The 17,319-nt window shown below is 48.5% G+C and overlaps 1 protein-coding gene across 2 annotated transcripts in view; it reads left to right on the plus strand.

The window, feature by feature from the left end:
• Positions 1-17,317, plus strand: part of esyt2b (extended synaptotagmin-like protein 2b) — a 32,752-nt gene extending 15,435 nt beyond the window's left edge. The window contains exons 7-23 of one of the 2 annotated variants that reach the window (XM_023838710.2): positions 4,386-4,441; positions 7,303-7,423; positions 8,029-8,205; positions 8,326-8,408; positions 8,624-8,672; positions 8,980-9,069; positions 9,243-9,338; positions 10,706-10,768; positions 11,291-11,365; positions 12,284-12,370; positions 12,852-13,001; positions 13,418-13,929; positions 14,632-14,733; positions 15,102-15,233; positions 15,387-15,492; positions 15,599-15,648; positions 15,751-17,317. In XM_023838710.2, the coding sequence (XP_023694478.1) occupies positions 4,386-4,441; positions 7,303-7,423; positions 8,029-8,205; positions 8,326-8,408; positions 8,624-8,672; positions 8,980-9,069; positions 9,243-9,338; positions 10,706-10,768; positions 11,291-11,365; positions 12,284-12,370; positions 12,852-13,001; positions 13,418-13,929; positions 14,632-14,733; positions 15,102-15,233; positions 15,387-15,492; positions 15,599-15,648; positions 15,751-15,796 (1,995 nt within the window). In that variant the 3' untranslated portion in view covers positions 15,797-17,317. The remainder of the gene's footprint in view (positions 1-4,385; positions 4,442-7,302; positions 7,424-8,028; positions 8,206-8,325; positions 8,409-8,623; positions 8,673-8,979; positions 9,070-9,242; positions 9,339-10,705; positions 10,769-11,290; positions 11,366-12,283; positions 12,371-12,851; positions 13,002-13,417; positions 13,930-14,631; positions 14,734-15,101; positions 15,234-15,386; positions 15,493-15,598; positions 15,649-15,750) is intronic. The other variant, XM_023838711.2, reaches the window with a different exon arrangement.
• Positions 17,318-17,319: the final 2 nt, after the last annotated feature.

Genomic DNA, 17,319 nt, shown 5'->3' on the forward strand with positions numbered 1-17,319 from the left:
AAACATAAACCCAGAGCTGCCCAACTCACTGTAGAAATAAATACACACCTCGACTCTCCTGTTTCCACCAGGACTGTTCGTTGGGTGAATATTCATGGTCGGGCTGCTGTAGCCAAACCCTTGGTCACTCATGCCAATGCCAAATGTCGGTTTCAGTGGTGCCAGCAGCATAAATCTTGGGCTGTGGACAATGTGAAACATGTATTGTTCTCTGATGAGTCCAGTTACGGTGTGTAGAAGCCTCAAAGAGGCTTACCGCCCGGACCATTGTGTACCCAGAGTGCAGCACGGGCATGGATCAGTGACGGTTTGAGCTGCAATATCTTGGCATTCCCTAGACTCGATAGTCCTAGATGGGCATGTCACTGCCAAAGACTGCCGAACCATTCTGGAGGACCATGTTCACCCAGTGGTCCCAACATTGTATCCTGAAGGTGCTGCTGTGTATCAGTGTGATAATGCACCAATACACACAGCAAGACTGGTGATTGTGTGGTGTGATGAACATGAAAGTGAAGCTGAGCATCTCCCATGGCCTGCATGGTCACCAGATCTGAATGTCTTTTGAGCTACTTTGGGGTGTTTTGGAGGAGCGAGTCAGGGAACGTTTTTTTTTCCCCAGCAGCATCACGTAGTGGCCTGACCACTGTTCTGCAAGAGGAATGGCTCAGAATCCCTCTGGCCACTGTGCAGGACTCGTGTATCCGCCATTCCCAAGGCAAATTGATGCTGTATTGGCCACAAAAAGGAGGCCCTACACCATACTAAGAAATTATTGTGGTCTAAAACCAGCTGTTTCAGTTTCATTGTCCATCCCCTATTTATATGGTCGACATATTAGCTTACCGTTTTCATTTGGGTTCTCCGGTTTCCCCCCCAGTGTCCAAAACATGTTGAGTTTAATAGAAGTTGCTAAACTGTCAGTAGGTGTGACTCTGTGTGTGGATGCTGTGTGTGCTCTGCGATGGGTTGGCACCCCGTTCAGGGTTATTCACTTCCAGAATAGGCTTCGAACCCCTACAACCCTGAATAGGACAAGCGGGTAAAGGAGATGGATGGATGGATGGATGGATGGAAGGATGGATGGAAGGATGGATGGATAGCTTACTGTTATTTACTGATTTAACCTTAAAATGACTCCACCTTTCGGCCTCCAGGACTATATCCATCCCTGAGCCCCTCTTCCATTGGCCCGCCTTCTGCCCCAGTCTGGTCCCGCTCTCCATACCGAGGCCCCATGCAGACCCGCAGCCTGGTGTTCGGACTCGGGTTTGGCGGCAGGCTACTCTGGGTTGTGGGCAGCCGCCCTCTCTAGCTGCCCTCGCCATCTCCGCAACCATCAGCATCAGTGCACATGCGTGTCTCACTGAGCTTCTCTCTCTAAACAAGCTCGTGTTCAGCATCCTGTTCAGAGGTCCAACAGCAGTGCTCCGTCCGTGTGTCAGAGCTACTAGCAGTTAGCTTAGCATCTGCTCTGCTGGCATTACAGATGCACATTGATACTGACCCTGTTTCTCAACAATTTTGTATTTTATTTTGTTTATTTTAAGGTAGCTTTAAGGTAGCTTTTCTATCAGCTCTGGAAAAAGACTTAAAAGACCACTCTATATTTTTAAACAAATCTGCATTTTTAAATCTTGACTTAAGCCTGGTTCTGCTGGCAGACGGCCACACTGAACTGCAGGTTGCTTCCAGGCTCAAAGTTTCTAAGACGGCAGTGAAGGTGAAGCAGGAGACACCGGGAACGACCAGAAACCAGTCAGGTAAAGGGCGGAAGAGACATTCTAATGCCAGAGATGACCGTCAACTTATCTGACAGTTTTCCATGAATCGCAGGATACTATCGAGTGACCTTCAAAAGGAATGGGAAACATTAAGTGCAGGTGTGAAGTGCACTGCTAGGACAGTTTGTATCAGGATCCTAGAAGCAGGACTGAAGTCCCATAAAGCAAGGAAGAAGCCCTTCATTAATGAGAAGCAGGGAAGAACCAAGCTGCAAAAAATGCATACGTTACCCAGAAGCAAACCCATAAATTGAGAAATGAGTGAAACAGGAAATTATGCTGTGGTCTCTGGATTTTTTTCCCAGAGCTGTATGTAGAATCTTAAAATGCTGCTACACCTGTTATTCCCACATATAGGTGAATGCAGCGATACACACAGGTACGCACAGGTTTGCAGGTGCGTGTCCCATACCTGAGTGAGCGACAGGCCTTGGCAGGCGGGCAGGTGGGGGGGTGACGCTCAGCCTCGTGACTCACAGTGGGGAAATGTCAACAGGTGCACAAGCGAGACAGCGTTCCAGGAAAACAGCCAGAGGCTCACAGGTCCTGCTGGTAGAGCCCCGCCCCAGTGAATAGGCTTCAGGTGACATCGCCCTCTTCTGCCTGCTTGGGCTTCACTTCCCTGCACAGCACAGGGTTAATCCTAAACAGCCAGGAGATGCTGTAATTGGAGCAGGGGGCAGGCAGCATGCAAATTAAGAGCGTGTGTGTATATACACACACTGCTCTAACAGTGCTTTTATAGTGAAAGTCTAACTGGGCAAAGTGTAGCAACTACAGACTTTTATTTTGACGACAGAAATCTGCATGTGGTTTCATATTTGAGCCTCGTGTCTGGGCTGTGTAGTTCTGGGAGCGTCATGTGACTCATCCTGTCAGCTGATTGGGCAGGTGCAGCATGAAAAGGGCCAATGGCTAGAACTGGGCCTGCCGGACAGTGCCAGTCATTTATGAGGCTGCGTTGTGATTGTGCCAGTAAAGTGGGAATCATGACGGATCAACCCCAGCAGGCGTGTAAACGACTAGGCCCATCAGGCATGTGCGGGGGGGCATTTAGCCAGAACTATTTAATGTGAACTTGTGCATCGGCTTTAAAATTACTCGGTGCTTTCTTAACTTCCGAGTACCTGTCCCTCAAAAAGTCTCGCCGCAGCCCCGAGGCCCATGTTCCGTAAATTACCCCCCCCCCCGACCTCCCCTGCAGGCGGAGCAGAGGCCAAAAGGCTTTTTCGTTGCTTTTTTTTTTTTTAAACACCCTCCTCAGCGTTTCCCACAGAAATTCCGTCCACAGCCCGCTCTTCCAGTCCATAAAACGTTTCTTTTCACTGTCCTTTATTCTTTCATTACTTTTGGTTGAACCCTATACTGTTTCTGAAGCCAAAGGCGCAGCGACAGGAGAGGCAGGGCGGGGAAGGACGGCCAGTTACACAGCACAATGCCATGACAAATCTGTGTTATAGCTGTATTCTTTTTTTCACAAAAGTGAAAAATGAGTTTATTAAATTCTTACTTGATATTATAAATTTACACTTCACAGTAAATGAAGGTACTACATGTTACCATGCTGGGGGAGGGGGAGTTGAGGGGGCCCATGGAGATTTTGCCTAAGCCCCCCCAGAGTCCCTAGAATCTGTCTGTTCCATACTATATCTGTACCAGGCTTCCAGAGAAGCTACAATTTCTCTTTATCTTATGTTTTGCAGTATGACAATAAATCTTATTTAAATCTAAAAAAATCTTTACAGACAGCTGTTAGCTTTTAGCCAGGTGGTAACTGAATGTTTCGGCTCACTTCGTTATTCCTGCTCAGGTGTGCTGGGACAGGGAGAAATGTACGAAGGTCCTCATTACAACTGAGAGTATTCCAGAGTGTGATTATGAGGGACACAGATTTACCTTGGACATACCTGTATTCTTTCTTCTCACGGCTTTCTTCTCTATGGCCTTTTTAAATTAGCATATTTATTTACCTTTTCGGACAGTTGTCCTGCTGTGTACCGGACACTTACTGCATCTAGAGCTACTAGCTTACTGGGGAAACCTGTGACAGAAAGACGGCAGTGTGGTCTGAACGGGACTTCTGATTGGACGAGGCGTCTGATTGGATGGGAGGTATTCCCCAGGAGTGTCACCTGACACCCTTTCGACCCTGCCCTCCACTGGTGCAGGTGGAGCCCATAGCTCTGTTGGGTGGTTCCTGAAACCAGAAACCCTGCTGAATATATAAGTATTTTTTTTCTTCCAAAGCATGGAATGTGCTGTCACTGAAGTGACCATCTGCATCATGGAAGGAGGTGTGGAGCATTTGGAGCTCTAGGGAGGGACACTAAAAAAGTCACCCTGTTTCTGGCTGATGTTTACTTGTAAGCATGGAGCCTCTGCCCTTGATTAGCTGTCACTTTGTGCCCCTTGACCAAGCCGTTCGGCTCGCCGGTACAGCGTGGCGTGCTCCATATTGGCATAGACCCCAGCGCGTGAGTTACAGGGATGCTGCTGTCCGTCCTCATTAGTCTGTCTTAAGGAAAACTGCATTATTGATTATTGGGCTAAAAGATCCCATGGGAAGGACTAAAGTGTGTTTTCTCTCTCCCTTTCATTCAGTTACTAGACATCAACTGGACAGGCCTTACAAACATGCTGGATATTCCTGGGATAAAGTAAGTTAGTTTCATTTTTACCTGTTTTCCTGTTAATTTACCTATGTAGACATGCCTCAAACACAGTGTAAATGTCAATGACCCTCACAGAACTGCTAGGCTCATTAAAGCAGTCATGATGCTTAAAGGTTAGTGTTTGCACTTAGCTTCAGGTGTATATCTGCCATAGTGTCAGTCACATCAGGGGCTGCCATTGGGTTGACCATAAACCTGCCTGAGCCTGATTGGTCAAGGGCGACTATAAGAGTGATCAAGCTTCTGCCTGCATCTGATTTGTCAGGCTGCTATCGGAGTGACCGAGTGCCCGCCTGGGCCTGATTTGTCAGAGGCTGCCGTTGGGATGACCGAGCTCCCGCCTGCACCCTATTGGTCAGGGGCTGCTGTCAGATGACCAAACACCTGTTCACACTTGATTGGTCAAAGGGTGCAGATGAGGAGACTGAGCTCCTGTCTGCATGTAATTGGTCAAGTTGCCATCGGAGTAACTGAGATGCTGCCTATGCCTGATTGGTCAGACTTCCGTACTGACTGAGGTCCTTCTTGCACTTTTTTTTCCATCTGAAGGACTCTAAATACATTTCATGTTTCCTAGATTTTACCAAAAAGAATTCTTTACCCAGTTCTTTTTGCAAACCTTTGTTTTGCTGTGCAGTGACACGGACCTTTGGCCTGCTAATCTTGCCCCGTGGCCGTGAGTGACTGCATCTGCAGAAAAGCCAAGTTTCGGCTTCATGCGTGGGGGCGAGGGGGGAGGGGGGGCAGTCCACAAACCTGTCGGCCCCACCCACTGCTCAGCCTTCTGTGTTTCATGCTTGGGAGGGAGCTCTGTGCCCTGGTTCACGCAGGACTGTACCCTGTTCAGCTTGGCTCAGTCCACTTTGGAAAGGCGCTCTTCCCTTTCTCGCAGCTCAATAGCCCCTTCATTCCGGCTTGTAGTGAAAACGTTCACGAGAGGTGAGTCAAGGGAAAATAGCGCAGACCCGCATGAAAAAGGAAACAAGGAGTGATTTACATTCCATTTGCTTTGCAGATGCTTGTACACAAAGCTACTTTTATGTAGCATCTACTCTTTTCATGAAATGATTTACTAGAGCAGATCGTCTCTCAGCAGCGTGTTTGACCTTGTGATTCATGCCAGACCGCTTTCTGCACTTGCTGTGGATCTCAGTCCTTTGGCCCACGATCCGACCTGCTGTAGTAAAGTGCTGTGTGGAGGGTACTATGTCTATACATTCTGCTTCCCCCTAATGGCCAATGGGAGTACTTTTATGTTATTGAAATTCGCACAGGCAGGTTGGCTTATTTGGGGCCCCAGCTGAGAGCAAAATAAACCAAGTGATGGAAATCATTGTGGCTGCTACAGCTTGGTCAATATGATATAGATTATAACTGTGATGAAGGAAAATAACTAACCAATCACTGTCAGTCTATAGCGTGACCTTTCTGATTAGCTAGCGCCAAATAGTGGTGTGGTCACGTTAGCCTAGGCTATGTGATCACATGTCCAAGACAGGATTTACACTAAGTGCATTTCCAGTGTATATTTAGTAGGGGTGTAGTGGTGCATAAAATTCAGTACAGTACGAACCTCGGTTTTGGATTCACGGTTCGGTGAAATTTCGGTACAGCATAGAATAGAATTTGGGAATTATTTATTATTGAAACTGCACACAAACAATTAGGTACAGTTGCAATCCAACGGCAGTATGTTTGTCAACACGCCTGAATAACAACCCTAACGTAGAATTGTTCCCAAACCGCCGATTATGACTGACTGTAACCAGCATCCATAACCAACTCACAGCCACGATTAGTATAACATTTCTGTGTTGATCATCCAACTGTGAATTTAGGTCCCACCCATGTAAAAAAATGCAGTAATTTGTTTCATTATGCGTACCAAACAGAAAATTATTTACGAAACGGTTCACAATGAATACGTATATCCAGGGGTACTGCTAGAGATTTTGGACCCCATGAAAGCCTATCACATTGCCCCCCCCCCCCCCCCAACTGAGACCAATACAGTTATGTTCCTCAAAACCATCCTAGCTTTTCCCCTTTTAAGGCTCCCTGCATGTTTCGTTACAGCCCTAACGTTTAACAAAATGACACATTCAGATGAAATGTGGCTGCATATTGTGTACAATAAATGGAAAAAAAAAATGTATTTATCCTATCATTATCATGGGAAGTTTCTATTTTTAGCGGGGGCCCGTAGTGGGCGGGGCCCCGTAGTGGGCGGGGCCCATTGCGGCCACACTAGTTGCACCGGCCTAAAGATGACTCTGGCTCCGGCCAATGGCGGCGCACCATTGCTGCCAGAGATGCGGCTAAGGTGCTAGGAGACAGATGGACAATTTGGAAGGATGACCTCACCTCCGCCCCTCCCCCCCACACTCTCAGCCTGTCCCGCCACATGCTGCTGACACAGTATTACTCATTATTTAACTGGGGGGGGGAGATTTTTTGGCATGACTTGTAATAGAAAGAAAGCAAGAAATGCCTTAGATGGATTACCCGCTCTCAGTTATGCAACACACTGCTTGGGAGATTTGCTGAAATGTGTTAAATACCCGGATGTAAGGTGCCACACTGGTCCCAGTTATTCCAACAGACGCTGTACTGGTTTGTACTGGGGCCTTGGGGGCTCTGGTCCCCTCAAGGCTGTCGGCTCAGGTCCGAAAGTTAATGCTGTCCAGGCTGTTTACTGTGGCCTGTGTGTGTGTGATGTGTGTTTTCTGCAAATTCCTCTCCCGTCTGTCAGTTCAGTAGCCCTTCCACCCCGTGCACAGCTGTTTCCCTCAGCGGACGTGTCCCCCTAGATGGGATGCTAATCCTTGTTCTGTAATCCCCTCCAGTGGCCTGTGTGACGGCGTGATCCAGGACATCATCTACAGCAACCTGGTGCTGCCCAACCGCATCACCGTCCCCCTGGTGGGCAAAGACGAGCTGAACCAGCTGCGCTTCCCCATGCCTAAGGTGGGTGGGAGGTGGTGTGTGTTCCCTCAATGCAGGTGCTCTGTAACTGAAAATCACTCACAGATAGACTCTGTGATATACGTGGAAATATGCAGAGGCGTAGTGGTGTGGCATTTTTATAGAAAGAGATAGATACAGACCAGTTGACAGACGGATATTGATCTCAGCGGGAAATTCAACAAAAACGATTTACTGCTACAAATGAAAATTACTGTAAAATTTAATATGTCAATGTTTCAAGAACTGTGATAAGAATTTGTCTTTGATGAAGATCTTTTATTTGTTTATTTTAAGGGGAAAAACATTACTGTTCATTAGGGGTATAATGGTAATTATACAAGGGAATAATGTAACTAGTGTTCATTGTAACCATCTCACAGTCACAATTAACATAATAGTTTCTGCATTGAACTTCTACTTGTGAATTTAGGTTCCTCCAATGTGAAACAATGTATTCATTTGTTTCATTGTACATATTGAACTGGAAATGGTGTAACTGAATGGTACATGATGAATCTGTGGCCCTACTGTAATCATCTATGTGTAAAACATTATATTGATATTCGTTAAGCTCAAAATGATTGATCCCTTGGATGTCTGCTCAGGGTGTCCTGAGAATCCATTTTGTGGAGGCCCAGGACCTGGAGGGGAAGGACACGTACCTGGGGGGGCTCATCAAGGGGAAGTCAGACCCCTACGGGGTCATCCGGATCGGAAACCAGCTCTTCCAGAGCAAGACCATCAAGGAGAACCTCAACCCCAAGTGGAACGAGATCTATGAGGTAGGAAGTTACTCCGACATGGTCAGTTAAGCTTGGCTGAGCAGTTAGGACCTGATGTTTGGGACCCTGGGGGGGGAGGCAGATTTTATCATGGTTTGTTGTGTGTACGGTTACCTTCAGGTCTTGGTGTACGACCAGTCGGGTCAGAACATAGACATCGAGCTGTATGACGAAGACCCGGACAAGGATGACTTCCTGGGGAGGTGCGTGTCCTCAGCTTGGGTCCAAGACTGGGTTTGAGCCCCCCCATGCGGATCGTCTAGAGCTACGTGGGGGCCCTAGGTTCCCCTTTTTTTGAAGTTCACACAGGATGTGACATAAGCTGTCGTAAATATGGGGGAGTGGTAATTGTTTCAGACCCTCTGAAGGACGTGTGGACCATATCCAGCCTGCTTGCTCTTTGTGTCTGTTATTACAGCCTGATGATTGACATAGACGAGGTGCAGAAGGAAGGAAAAGTGGACGAGGTAGGGCCCGCTGATTGTGGACGTGGCTATCCGGCTCAGCTGACATTATCCATCCAGAGTCAATTCAGGGCCCAGCAGCCTCGAGGCTACGAGCCCAGCATTTACCCCTACAATCTTCTTCATTCTTTACTTTCTTACTGAAACTGTTCCCTAGGGATTAACCTGCGTAGGTACGGAAACGTTTATATATAAGGACACGCCTTCCTGGCATTGGAAACTTTAGGACAGGGATAGGAAAGTCTGATCAGTTGCTGAAAAACAGCCTGGGCGCCCGATTCTGATTCGGCTCTGTGATGTCGCCCCCTAGTGGTTCGCGCTGGAAGAGGTCATCACTGGGAAGCTGCACCTGAAACTGGAGTGGCTGTCCCTGCTGTCCTCCCCTGAGAAGCTGGATCAGGTGGGAGATAGAGGAGCTCTTCCTCTGTTTGTTCTCATGCTTGTTTCGTATTCTTCATTTCTTAAAATACTGTACCCCCCTACTAAGTTTCAGTAGTTCAGCTAATCGCATTCAAGTACTAGTGCTGTAATTAAGCCTAACCAGCCATGTTGCCTGTATCTGTATCTCCAAAGGTCCTGACCAGTGTGAAAGCGGATCGGACCCAGTCCACCGAGGGCCTCTCGTCTTGTCTGCTGGTGACATACCTGGACTCGGCCAGGAAGCTTCCGGTATGTTCTGCCCGCCGAGTCTCGCCTCCCAACGATAATAATATTAATGATGACTGCAAAGCACGTCTGTCAAAGAAGGCATTATTTATGTTAAACCAGAGGGAGTTTCACTGCACGATCACTGCTCAGGTCACATAATAGAGGTGTTTTTGCTGTGAAACAAAGTGTGAAGGACAAAAAGCTCACGCAGGCTGGGAGAGCTCATAGGAAACAATAGTGAAATTATGCTAGAGCAGCAGCGTTAGCCTAAGGGCTCAACAGCAGTGCCCAGGGTGGGATTTGAGCGGTGAGGCCCCTCCTGCTCCTCTGCCGTCATCCTTCCCCATTGCTGTCCCACTTCTGCTAAAACATGAACCTTTCAGGCACAGCAGGCCCTGGGAATAAATGCCCACCCTTCATCATCATCACAGTGTTTCCCCTTTCAAAATACGCCCCCCCCCCTCCCCAATGTCTCATCCCAAAACAGGAAGCGAACATACGACAAATGTTAGTCATTTTCATTAGCTCCTCCTACCACTTCACTATGAATGAAATCTAACGCAAGTGCAGAGGAGCCACGCATCTCCTTCCTGCTGATATTTGCTCTCAATCCTGACTTCATTGCATGCATGCGGTCGTCGTGTCCGGGGCTGGATGTAGGGGGGTGGTGGGGTCATTGTTGGGGCCCTACCTACATCATAAAATGCTGCTGGGTCATTATAAGTCTGGCAGAGAATTTCTCCTTTGTCTTGCAAGGAAGGCCACTTTGAACTGGAATTTTACCATGAGAAAGTGCTGTCCAACGTGCCTTGGCTGAGCCTGTACCTGTAATAGTTAAAAAAAAGAACATTAAAGCTCATAAGAAAACATTCTGAATTATCTTCTTTTGCTAACTCGGAGTACAGAAAATGCATTATATCTTAAGGCGAGTTTATTTCAAATGAGCATGAAAGACTTCTGAGCTCTGGAAGGGTTGTGTAATCCACACGTCAAATTTCATCAATATCAAAAATGGTGGTAACAAAGCTATTTTTTGAATTTTTGTAACAACCAGGGAAAAAACATGCCCCCCCCCCCTCTACAACGCGCAGCCTCAGACTCTGTCCCGTTTAAAAACCATTGTCAAAATTGGAAGGTCTTGCCAGCCACATCTCCAGAGCCCTTCACTGTGGCGATGAGGTCATTAGCAGGCAGTCAGCTGTCCATCAGTGAAGTTCATGGGAGCTCAGCTCCTGGGACAGTGGAGAGCCGACGTTGGCTCCCAATTTCCAGGAGAGGAGGCCAAGAGTAAGAGTGTTCCAGCAACTGTGGGAAGCAGCGAGGCCACGTTCCTGTGCACACTTCTGTCTCGAGTAACCCGCCATGTCCGTTCTCTCCTGTCCAACAAGCGGAACCCGCTAGAGTTTAACCCCGATGGGCTGCAGCCGGTTGTCGTGCACAAGGCCCTAAAGGTAACGCGCTCGCCACGTGTCCGGCCCGCGTCCTCAGAGAGCCCGCCCACTGCATGCCCCGACTCCCGTCTGATTGGCGTGCTGCATGCTCTCCTCGCTTTCTCATTGGCCTGCTGTGTGGAGTGACATGAGCCCCACTTTACGCCCATTTTCTGTCACGTTGACAACATACCCAGCATGCCATGCACTAAAACGTCAGATTTCTGCTTCGAAATACTAGACAGGATTCTTTTAAACGTCAGGCAGGTAAGGAGTACATAACCTGATTAACTTTCCTGAGTCACGTCAGCATGCATGCAGTGCGACTGGAACAGAACAGCGGCCCCCAGCATCACCCCTGCTGCGGTTCTAGGTGTGGCCTAGAGCGCCTATTTGGGTACTCCACCGCTCCAACTGGCCAAGCACATCCATGCACTCACTCGCACGGGCCACTCGCTGCACGCAAGCCTCCGCCTCCCCCCCCCCATCCCCCACCAGGCCTCACTCACCTCTCCCCCCCATCTTTCTGTTCGATCCCCTCAGCTGGGCAAGAAGGCGCACAGCGAGCCGAGCCCCTATGTGCAGTTCTCCGTTGGCAAGAAGAAGTATGAGAGCAAGGTGAGCAGGCCGGCCTGGTCATACACGAGCCTCTGGGTCAGCTCTGGTTCTGGAGCCCCTTCTGGGCCTCTGTTGGACTCAGCACCATACTCACCCTTAAAGAAATAAAGTGTCTGAATCAGAATTATAATAAGTGCAAGATAATTTGTGTGAATCAAGTTTTTTAGACTTAGTGGGGTTTCATGTCCGTCGATCGTACTGTCACTGATTGTCCCACAGATCTGTGTGCAGGGAAGATGGAAGCAGCTCCTAGGCCTCCCTTTATATGTTAGACCTGTAGTCGATGGATGAGGATATTTGTAGGAGAAGGAGGCCATTACACCGCCATGTAATTGTGGCCAGCACTGCGCTAATGGATAATGAAGAGCTCGTGTTTAGCTGCCGCTCGGGTGTGCCTCTGAAGCGCTCGTGTTTACCTGCCGCGCGGGTGTGCCTCTGAAGCGCTCGTGTTTACCTGCCGCTCGGGTGTGCCTCTGAAGAGCTCGTGTTCAGCTGCCGCTCGGGTGTGCCTCTGAAGCGCTCTTGTTTAGCTGCCGCTCGGGTGTGCCTCTGAAGCGCTCGTGTTTACCTGCCGCGCGGGTGTGCCTCTGAAGCGCTCGTGTTTACCTGCCGCTCGGGTGTGCCTCTGAAGCGCTCGTGTTTACCTGCCGCGCGGGTGTGCCTCTGAAGCGCTCGTGTTTACCTGCCGCTCGGGTGTGCCTCTGAAGCGCTCGTGTTTAGCTGCCGCTCGGGTGTGCCTCTGAAGAGCTCGTGTTCAGCTGCCGCTCGGGTGTGCCTCTGAAGCGCTCTTGTTTAGCTGCTGCTCGGGTGTGCCTCTGAAGAGCTCGTGTTCAGCTGCCGCTCGGGTGTGCCTCTGAAGCGCTCGTGTTCAGCTGCCGCTCGGGTGTGCCTCTGAAGCGCTTATGTCTGCCTCCACAGATCCGCTACAAGACCAGCGAACCGGTCTGGGAGGAGTCCTTTTCCTTCCTCGTCCACAACCCTCACATTCAGGAGCTCAAGGTCGAGGTAGGTTCCTGTCGCACGATCGCCACCACAAGCCTGAGGTGGCATGCACTGCACCACACCAACTTCCAGTCCTGGGTTCCCCAAATCCAGTCCTGGAGGGCCAGAATTCAACACAGTTTGCAGATTTTTCTGTTCATAGGCACCTACTAAACGTAATTAGCTGATTAAGATGTGTTTGAATAGGAGAATCGGCAAACTGTGTTGGATTCTGGCCCTCTAGGATCAGAACTGGGGAACCATGCCCTACATTGACAGGCCCACGGCGACCCCTAGTGAAACATGCTGACCGACTCTGTGCCATATCGACATGCGCTCTGCCATTGTCCTCTGCTATGACCCACAGTGTCCTTTATTAGTCACCATTCTCCTCCACTGAGCCGCACTGACACGCACACTAGCTCAGAGCATCTCCATTACCCTCAATGCCCTTACCCTCCACGTGAATGCAGAGTCACTGTGACCTCTCCGGCCCCTTCCCCAGGTAAGAGATGACAAGCACAAATCCTCCCTGGGTACAATGACGATGCCCCTGACCGAGCTGCTGCAGGCTGAGGACATGCTGTTGGATCAGTCCTTCCCACTGAAGAACTCCGGGCCCAACAGCACCCTCAAGCTGAAGATAGCGCTGAAGGTGAGGCCTGCTGTAGCACCATAGCCCTGCTAATACCAGAGATGACCATAACACCCATCCAGTACAGGGTCCTGGGGGTGCAAGGCAGGCCTGCACCTAGGAAGGCATGACATAGAAACCAATAATTACTGTATTACCAACTAGTCAATAGATTTTTACTATTAAGTATCTCGGTAGAAACCTGATGATGGTCAGAAGGGTTATTGGTCCTGAGATTAAATTAGGACTACAGGAAGCGGGGAGGTGGTACATGGGGTTTGAAGGGCTTCAGGCTGCATCTCGGGATGTGAAACCACAACCTCCAGGTGCAAGGTCTGCTGGAGTCAGATCATCAGTGCTCCAGGCTCCCTGGGCTCCTGCAGACGGTATCTTCTGACTGTGAGTGTCTGTATGTCTCATATATCTGTGCCTGACAGGTCCTGGCCCTGGAGAAGGACAGTCTCCCAGACCATCCTTCCTCCGTGCAGGTGAAGAAGACCAGTGCCGGGGGACCTGCCAGCCCCACCCACAAGGGCGTGCCCAATGCCACAACCCCAGGCCCCGCCCCTAAGGGTGTCTCCAATGCCGCCGCCCAAGGCCCCGCCCCCAAGGGCATACCCAATACCGTATCCCCAGGCCCCGCCCCTGAGAGCGTGCCCAGTGCCGCATCCCTAGGCCCCGCCCCCAAGAGCATGCCCAGTGCTGCACCTCCAGGCCCTGCCCCCATGTCGACCCCCGAGCTGCCAGTGCCATTGCCAGTGCTGGCGCCAGCCCCCCACATGGAGCCCCCCAGCCACGGGAGCTTTTCCCAACTCAGCCGTGGGGGCCTAAGCACCTCAAACCTGACCCTCTCAAGACACTACAAGGGCTCCTCAGCCAGCATCGCGTCCGATGTCTCCCTGCCCGTCGCCGCACAGGAGCTCAAGCGACGGCTGTACCAACTGCAGAAGTGAGTGCACCACCAGGAGGCGCTGTTACCCCCCAACTCATATACAGTACCTGTCAATAGTCTGGACACACCTGTTTTAATGCATTTGTCTTTATTTACTTTATTCACCTCATAGTAAAAGGCCTCGAGGTAATAAAATAATACGCATCACATAATGAAATGACTGAGAGGAACGTTAAACATCTCAAAATTTTCTCAGATTTTTGACTCTTCAAAACAGCCCCCTTTTGCTTCAATGACAGCATTGCAAACTCTTACCATTCTTCCAACCAGCTTCCAGATGTAGCCACCAGGAATGCTTCTCCAACAGTCCTGAAGGAGTTTCCACAAGTTCTGGGCACCAGTTGGCCACCTTGCTCTTACTTGTCAATCCAGCTCATCCCAAAGAGCTCTATAGGGTTTAGGTCGAGGGATTGTGGGGGGCAGGTGGTCTGTCACATCACTCCATCTGGGTCCTTTCATAACCTTGAGATGTGCGTAGGGATTCTATCTTGCTGAAAAACAAATGATTTTCAGTTGGTGTGTCTAGATTTTTGACTGATGCTGTATATAGTAATAATTTTCAGTGACATTTTTTAGTTCCTTTGTGATATTTTATCAGTTTAACAGTTATAAAGCTGAATGATTTTCAGAAGCTCAGTCATGAGATTGGGTTTAGTTCCTTTTCGAGCCCGGTCTGCTGACTCTTCGTTGTCCCCACAGTGGCGGTGTTGACCTTGGTGACACCCCGCTGGGCCAGGTTCAGCTGACGCTCAGGCACAGCTCGCAAAGAAACCAGCTCATAGTGGTGCTGCACTGCTGCCGGTCAGTCACATCATCCACCATGTGATCCATTTCAACCAATCAGTATCCACCTCTGAATTCACTTTAGCTCAGGTTATGAGCAGGCGTGGAAATTCCAGCACTTCTGTATTAATCAGTATTTTAGCACCTATCCAAAGTCAAGTTGAGTGCTAGGCGCTTACACACACACACACACACACATACAAACACAGACTACTGGAACTGTAATCTCAAAAACATCCCTGAAGATTCATACTCCCTCAACTGGAGTTGAGCTGTCAAACTACACAGACTAATTCCCTACATCGATCCGTATTTTATTTGTTAACACTGTTCTTGAGATCGTGGGTCTTGCTCAGGTCTCTGACTTCCTGCGTTCCCGATGACAGGAACCTCATCCCATTCAACAAAGATGGGTCAGACCCTTACATACGGCTCTACCTGCTGCCAAACAAAAGCAGGTCCGGGAGAAGGAAGACCAGGACCATGAAGAAGACCCAGAACCCCGTGTACGACCAAACGTGAGTCACACCAGCCCGGCTCCGTTTCAGTGTTGCACGACATTAGGTGCCTCGGACCGTGGGGGTGGAGTCCGTAGAGTACTCTCTCTGTGCTGGGACGGGAGTAGGGACACTGTGCCATCCAGTACTCAAGGCTGTGCCTTGTGCCAGCAGGTTCGAGTTTAACGTTCCCCAGACGGAGCTGCACAGGAGGATCCTGGATGTGACTGTGAAGAACGGGGGGGGCATCCTGCCCAAACATAAAGGTCTTCTGGGGAAGGTTTGTCCTGGTTCATCCAATGATCATAAACTCCACCTCCCCCTCCCCCACCTTAGACTAAGACCTCAGCTAAAAAGTTATAACCCACACCTTGTTCCACTGGCAGGTGCTGGTAGAACTGACATCAAAGGACATACTTGTTGGATATACACAGTGGTAAGCAGACCTTTGGGGCCACATCACGTCTGGTTCTGAGTCTCCTGTAGTCACAGATTCTGGCTGGTAGCCAACCCGAATGTTTCCCACCTCTCCTGACAGGTACGATCTCTCTGAGGACGGCTACGGGACATCGGGACTGGTCTAGCACACACAGAAGGACCGAGAAGTGACATCACCGGCCATTGGCCAAGCTACACAGTCATTACACTAATTAATATTGTTGTAGTGTTATTTTACTGAATATGCACACCACATTTCTCTCAGATTCCCCATCTTTTTGGTTTATTGTCCTCAGAGACTGTAGTTAAGCTGCTATTTGACAAGTGCATTCAGTTATTTTCTAAAGGACTGAAACTTAAGGGAGAGTCCTTAGTTGGGCACAGTGAACATGTCTGTGCTTGTCCTCGTGCCTTGAAAATCCGAAGTGTGGTGTGCCTAAAACAAAGCCTTTCTTTTTTTTTTTTCTTTTCTTTTTTTTTATTATTATTTTCAGATACTTCTTCATCCATTTCTTGAAATGTAAAATTTATTTTGGTTTATGTATAGTTTTTAAGTGGACCAAAACGAAGGACGAGCGGGTAGCATCAGATGACTTCCAAGAGATGAATGACGTATTTAGTGTGAGTAAAACTACAGCAGAATTCCCCGACTATATTTACCACGTGGGCCAAATACTATCCGCAACATAAAGCCAAGATCCACTGCGTCCGAAAAAAATGCCGTCCGGATTCAATTGTGTTTCGGTCCGGAGTCGGCCGGTTGGCGACCACTGCTGTAGAGTGTGTAAGAGTGGTATGTGTCCTACAGTGCGTACTGTAGGTGATGTAAATACGAACCAATGAATGTTTGCCTGATAGCAGTATGCTGGGGGAGGGGAGGGGGGGGGGGTTTCATATATGAATATTCTCTGCACTTTGTCGAAATATTTTTCACAACAATGTAATAATAATAATAATAATAATACAGATTATTTTATCAGTGGCATTGCTTAAAGCAGTCGTTTTTATGTCGTGGAACCAAAGAAATTATTACATTTTAAAGAAATCTTTATAAATTTCGCTTTCGCAAACTTTTGAAAACTGTATATATTGTTAGCAAATCTATTAAATTTTAAATTAATAACACGTACACGACATCCCTGCCACAGCAGGTAAAGCAATATGCTGTGGCAGCTCAAATGCTCATATAATGCCCATATAAATATAAAACAGATGTTTTCATAATGCATGACTTCATAATGCATGACATATCCCTCGCGGTGTCGTTTTCTTTCGTCTCCCCACCAGGTATGATTCATGGAATATTTCTTTCATCTCCATACACGATAGGTGCTAGAAATGGGAAGTGGTTTCTAGCGCGACCTTAAGTTTGTGATCGCTTTCACGGTTTACTCTGAAAATGAATTTGTTAAATCATGACCTTGTGCCATATTTGAGCGTCTGCTTTTCTGCTTTTCTTTTGATAATCATAAACTATACTTAAAGACAGCGATGTATGTGTTATCTTGTGTGTGCACTGCAAGAATTGTATTTATCTTGTGCCTTTAAAACGTGACATGCAGAGTTTTAAACGATTTAACTTCTTGGCATGAGACTGATTTTAGGGATTCCGTGTTTGGGAATGTTTACCTGACTATGTTTTAATTAATAAAGAGCTATTGCTTATACA

Source organism: Paramormyrops kingsleyae, chromosome 4, assembly GCF_048594095.1.
Source record: "Paramormyrops kingsleyae isolate MSU_618 chromosome 4, PKINGS_0.4, whole genome shotgun sequence".
Lineage (NCBI taxonomy): Eukaryota > Metazoa > Chordata > Actinopteri > Osteoglossiformes > Mormyridae > Paramormyrops > Paramormyrops kingsleyae.